Below are 6,644 nucleotides of genomic sequence, written 5' to 3'. Positions count from 1 at the left end.
CCCCGCTCAAGGTGCCTAGCGACAACATCGCTAATGATACGAGGATGGTGCCCGTTTATAGCAATCTTGGCGATTACCTGCCCGACGATGTACATTATGATTTCATGGAGGTGCAGATACAAAGATACGAGGACGGGAAGCCTCTCGTCAAAGATGAAAGATCTCTATCAACGATGATGCGAACATTGCATGATTGGTACTTAAAAATCTGCAGAGACTCTGGGGGAGGAGTACTTTGTATGTGAAAGTTAAAAAGGAGCATGACCTCGTTGGAATTGAACTGTTGCCTGTTCCATTCGAGGAGTTCTTTCAGTTTTTCAATCAATTGGCCCTCGATAAAACAACGATCGCCTGCTACTATCTGTAAGTAGTACTACTTCTGTCATTAAATCTCTCTATATAGCTCAGCTTTTTCATTGCATGTATTTATAATCATCCTCAATATATTATGCAGATTGAAGATCGCCGAATTGAAGAAAAGACAAGTCGGTGATATTGGGTTCATTAACGCATATCTCATAGATGCAACTCAGGTTAAATTTCATGCCGCAGATACCGAAACCAACTTGCTACGATCGTTGGTAATAAATGAAAACAAAGATATAATACTCTTTCTTTACAACTTCAAGTGAGTGTTACTGTCTTATGCATATTCAGTTTCCCTTATATATTAGTCAAGGTTATAGTAATGTAATTGATGAGTTATGCATGCGTGTGCAATTACCACTATATTCTTCTAGAGATTAAGCTTGAGCAGGGACTAGTAACCGTCTTAGACTCAAGACGAAAAGATCACTAGGACTATGCAGACATGACTCAAATGCTCGAGAAGTAAGTTAAATCGATTATTATCCAGCATATCAGCAACTTTATTCATTTCCTGATATATCAAGTAATTGTTTTCTTTGTCTGGCAGGGTTTGGAAAAAAATCTTCAAAAAAGCTTCAAGACTCCCAAAAAAGCTGCAATTTAGACACCCGAAAGTAAGTACTATAGTAGCATGTTCCGTGCATCTCCTATTGATTCAAGTGCTAGTTTTATCAATACCATTTGACATTCTTGCTTATCAGTTTGATTGACCTCTATTTCTTGTAAAGTGGTTGTGGCAGGAACAAGGGAATGATTTCTGTGGATACTACGTTTACGAATCCATCCGCCACACGACCTGTGAGCGGAGCTACACTGACGAACAATATGAAGTACGTAAATAACAATATTCATAATTTTATTTTATTACCATCATTTGTGTTGAGTTTCATTTATTTATACATATATATATATATATTGACCCCCTTCTTCAAATTAGATGTTTCGAAAGCGGGATAAACTCCTAGCACCAGCTCACATGCGAGCAATTCAAAAGGAATTAGCAACATTCTTTCTTGACCACGTGATCACTGAAGACGGAGAATACTGCATGGACCATGAGTCCGTATGATTATATTTGTAAGAGATAATTATTGTATATATGTAGCCGGTAGTGTCGGATAAATATACGAGAACTTGTTGTTCGACCAATCTCTCGAAGAAGAAGAGGTGGTCGATATCACTTCTCTCTGTATGCATATATGTTCATGACGATCTTCTGTTTCCTTTGTTTGCTTACTAGCTAGCTAGCGTGTCTAGTCTTTTCTATACATATGTATAGTACGTAGCGTCAACCAAGCACGGACATAAAAGAGAACACTTCTCTCTATTAATTATAGCTAGCTAACACAATATATGAAACACCTAAATTAACCCCCAAAACCCTAAACCCCTCTTAAAAAAACAAAAACCTCAACCACAGAAATACTGACGCATGAATGCTTATTAATCCCGATTGATGCCACCAACCGGGACCAAAGGGCCTTCTGACTGAGCTCCGCGCACAGGCCACGTGGAGGCCCATCAGTCCCGGTTCTGAATTGAACCAGGACTAAAAGGACAGAGCATTAGTACCGACCCTTAAGGCCCTTACGAACCAAGACAACAGGCCCTTTTTCTACGAGTGTCTCATCTGAAACGAGCACCCTTCAGCACTTGGAGGTATTTACAGGGTAGTTCCGTACAGAAACATGTCAGACTTTATAAGGGGACTTGCACCAAGAATTTCCAACCGGTGTTACATGCCAATCCCTGTACCAAAAGAAATTCACTAGATGGCCAAAACGGAAATGATGACCAGATACGTGGAGCAGAAGCCAAGAGGCTCATTGTTCAGGTTTCACAGAAAGTCTTTCTGCAGGTTTAAGAGGAAAATTAGTTAATCAACCAGGCAGATTAAGGAGGGCAGGGATGATAATTTCAAGAACTGGGCTTACTTATTAGCTCGTATGTGACAATCATTGATGTACCCCACAGAGACATGTTAAGAAAGCGTGGTCCAAACCCTCGGTATAAACCTCTCCAGCCTTCTTCTCGCAGTAGCAGCCTGGTAGTCTTCATGACGGATGGCCTTCCACTGCCATAGTTGTCCATTACCTGAAATAACACATGTTAGCACCTGCCCATTCGCCAATGGAACTCTGACAAAAATCTGTCGTGACTTCGACCATGTGGATGACATTAGTAAGCTGTGATAACATGACCCAAGCAGTTCATACCATAACGGTAACAGCTTACAATTTTTATCCTCTAGTACTACCTAACAGCACCTACCAAAATGAGGACTGTTCAAGAAGTGAGCCCCCAGGTGCTCAGGTTCAAGTCCTTACGGACGTGAGTTTGGGTTATTATTATAGTATTATTTTAAAAACGCTGTAGGGGTAACCCTTTACCACCTTCATTTAAAAAAATTGGGACTGTACACTGATCTGTTTTTCCTAACATGGTATAAAAAGGCCACACCAAGAAGAAGTCGTGATAAAGGTGAACCCATTTCCCGATTGGAAGTAATGCCCAGCAAAGAAGTTGACAACAATCAAAGTTCAACCATCCATTGGCCCTTCCAAACAGGAAAAAAAATGCATATCAAGAGAAAGGAAATAATAAATTACCTGAAGCCGGGTCTTGATGGTATCTATTGGTGTAGTGATAATCGATGAGCAAGCTCCAGCAATTGTTCCAGCTGTTGCTTGCACAGCAACAAGTTCTGTATGGGAGGGTTTCTTCTGCGTACCATTTCCGTAGCCCAAGCTCCTAAATAGGGAATGCAGGAATATAAATAAGATGTGGGAGTACAAACGTCAGACACAAAGGAAAAGGAAAATATTATGTAAAGCTAGCGCACCTCCAGATAGCATGTTGAGCCCCACCATATGAACTCCACCAAAGGGCAGAAGCTGGTGATTGAGTTAAAAGGGTAATTCCAAAACCTCGGTAAAGGCCCCGGAGGCCTTCACTCCTGACAACCTTATTTATCACATCAAATGGGCCTCTATATGTTTGCATCCCTGGCAATCCCTGAACCATGAGCCTCTGACAAACCTACGAGCACAAATACAAAAAGGTAACATGTAAATTAGACAATAAGAAAAATGCAATGTACCACCCAGCAGAATGCTACTCCCTCCGTTCCAAATTATAAAATGGTCCAACTTCTCTGAATCGGATGTATATAGACACGTTTTAGTGTGTTTGTTCACTCATTTCAATCCGTATGTAGTCCATATTGAAATATCCAAAACATCTTATAATTCAGAACAAAGGTAGTACTTACATGCTTCTTAAGAAGAATAAAAAAATAGTAAACATAATTTAAATGGCAGGTTGTTTTTCATACCATAATCCCTTAACTGTTAATATTTTTAGGTTAATGCCATAGCTAGATATGAACCAGTTTTCACTGTGGATATCTTCACTACAAAGTTTCACCAGCTAGAAGGCAGTGTTTCCATGGAATGAATAATCATGTTCACAGATACATGGATGAGATCAGCATTATCATGTTTCCTTTTTTCAATCCGAAGGCAAAAATATAGCACAAAAGCAACTTTGTTACTCGTTATGGCATTAACCTCAAAAGAGTAACTGTTAAGAGGTCAGAGACATGGAAAACAAATAGAAAGGATGCTCACCACATCTAGGGGTACAGAATATGAACTTGAAAAGGTACTTGACACTAAGCCTGCTACACCATTAGCAACAGCAATCCTTGATGCCTCGGACATATCGAAATGCTCAGAGTATTTAAATGCCATTTCTTTGGAGATCTCTAGTGAAGTTAGAGCCAAGATTCGTCCAGGCAGAGCTCCAACTGCACTGGTGCCAAATCCTCTGAAAACACCAGGGATGCCATCACTCCTCAATATCTTTCTAAAAACGACAAAGCCAGACATATGTGAAAGTCCTCCTTCGGCAACCTGCATTCTAGTCTTCACAACAGCTGTTGGGTGCAGAACACCTTGCTGGGCCGTAAATAGGATTGCTCCAATGACATGAAACTTTGTCTTGTCCAACCTGCAGTGTTATACAAAAGGTCAGCTATTTTGATCACAAGACTACGTACTCGCAAGTTGGTGATGTACCTAACCCCACATGTATAATTACATGGAGTTACCAGTTACAGTTATAATCCTTTCAAGATAACATCCCATGTTATCAGAATCACGATTCTGTCGTGTGATTCTACAATCTATGATTTTACGACTACTAGTTATGGTCGTACGATTTGCTACCTTACCACAGAGGACCCATCCGGTTCCTTATGACATCTGATCCTGCATGGCTTATAAAGAAGAATCGATACAATAAGCACAACCACTGCTCTTCTCAGAACAATGGTATAAAATAAAGTGGACTCCCTAATAAAAGAGGAACATAGCAGCTTGAGAAGAAGGTTAGGTTTATGTGGGTAAATCCTAGTTTGCAGCACACTATACCAAATGCCCAAACAGTAAGTTTCTGTTCCCCAACCCCTGCAATGCCTGATATATGGGATAGTAATAACTCTGCACATTTCAAAACCAAGCCGAAACCATATCAGGAAAGCCGAACCGAGCCTGAATTTCTGGTTAAATTTCTGGTTAATACGGTTTTTGGTTTATAGTATGGTACATAATCTAAAAACAAACGGAGCTTGGTCTTTTTGGTATAGAACTGAAATTACCGTTAGATGCTGGCCAACCCACCACACCAGTTCAGTTTTTACCAGCACAGCCCACAACTACGGAACACCAACCACCACACGGCCTCACGTAAAAGTTAGCCTCATGTCCACACCAGACGCACCATACAGGACCCTAGCGAGCGACTACAGGCCGGAGCAGCCAGGCACAACAGCCAGCGGCGCGCTAGCCACCCACACAGCCTCGTTGAGCCGCTCCTCCAACGCCACACCTCTGAGTGTCCGACGCGTGACCTGGGTGCTCGCTGCCTCTCCTCCCCAGCTCTGGCACTCTGGACCCCTCGCCGCCACCCTTTCCGCCGGCACCGTGCTATCTTTTAATGTATGGAACTTGTAGATGTAGGCAGTGGCGGAGGCAGGGGGACCAGCAGGGGCCCCGACCCAGGCCAACATGCAGATTTTTCCATTACATCAGTGATTACTTGCTGCTAATATGCGTATATTAGGATGATTTGGTTGGCTTTGGCCCTCCCCAATATGATTTAACATCACTTGCACCCCCGCACCCCCCCTCATTAAATGTTCCTGGCTCCGCCACTGGATGTAGGTGTTTTTTTCCGCGCTGATCCCTGCCACTTTCACTGATGTGATAAGAATGCAGTGCTTAGGGACAAGTGACACCAAAGCCAGGCTTCTATTCTTTTTGATGCGCTGGTCCCTGCCGCTTTTACTGATACAAAGTCACTGCTAGTTGAAATTAACATGGCTAGAGTAACAATTATAATTGTGTTCTGCAGCTATTATTCGGCTGTGTAGTTGTAATGCAGATTTCCTAATTAATGGAGAAGTACTAAAGATTGTCTTGATGACTTTGCATTGTTCAAAGTTACAAACATAACTAAAAAGTTGTTGCCTCAATTTCAAATTCACGTCAACTTTGGTCGATTTGGCATATACCGAAACAATTTGGTATATACCGAAACCGAACCATATGTTGTTTTCATGCCATATTTACTGAAGTATCAATGGCGTATATACCAAAAACCATGCCTAAAAGCTACTTTATCCACACAGAAAAAGTGTAAGTATTAAATTCGATGGATTCTGAACTTGCTAAATTAGTTAAACGTGCTCCACTATTTCCGTTCAGAAAATGGTGGAAACCGCAGCCAAGTTGGCGTTCCCCGCAACTAAAGTTTCAGCGTGAGGACAGGTACAAATTTCTGTTGCGGTTCAAACTGACTGACTGCGCTCACCGCATGGCTGCTCCCACAACCCAGAACAAAAGCGCGCTCGTGAATCGACTTCCTTTCAACCAATACTACCAGAACGAATCCCCGATTTCCCAGACTAAACCCAAATCTCGCACCGCATCAAGAAAATCTAACCATAAACAAAGGCAAGGCGCTGCGCATAAACTGCCAAAGATCCTACCTTTTCCGAAGGAACAGGGGCTAAACTAGCTAGCACACGAGTTAACGGAACACGACGCCGCAGGCATCCTCGCGGCATGAATGAATACAAGAAGAACTAGTACGTTGCAAGAAAGGGCGGGTACCTCTCCCAGTTGATGCTCGCCTCCGAGAGCGCGAGCCCGGTCGTGGAAGCCGCGGAAGTGTCCGCCGCCGCCGCCGACGCCGCACCCGCCGGCCACACG

At 42.5% G+C, this 6,644-nt stretch overlaps 1 protein-coding gene across 1 annotated transcript; it reads right to left on the bottom strand.

Annotated features, from left to right (window-relative positions):
- Positions 1-1,959: 1,959 nt before the first annotated feature.
- LOC125529796 (solute carrier family 25 member 44-like) lies at positions 1,960-6,621 on the bottom strand (the record flags this gene model as incomplete). The annotated part of the gene is given in 6 exon segments (XM_048694211.1): positions 1,960-2,221; positions 2,304-2,463; positions 2,979-3,120; positions 3,212-3,408; positions 3,999-4,380; positions 6,546-6,621. Coding segments are annotated over 6 exon segments (986 nt in total), but the record flags the coding sequence as incomplete, so codon positions are not given.
- Between the last annotated feature and the right edge of the window lie 23 nt (positions 6,622-6,644).

The sequence above is a fragment of the Triticum urartu genome, unplaced genomic scaffold, assembly GCF_003073215.2.
Source record: "Triticum urartu cultivar G1812 unplaced genomic scaffold, Tu2.1 TuUngrouped_contig_5854, whole genome shotgun sequence".
In the NCBI taxonomy this organism is placed as follows: domain Eukaryota; kingdom Viridiplantae; phylum Streptophyta; class Magnoliopsida; order Poales; family Poaceae; genus Triticum; species Triticum urartu.
The sequence above is the reverse complement of the archived record's forward strand: the minus strand, read 5'-3'. Positions and strand labels throughout refer to the sequence as shown.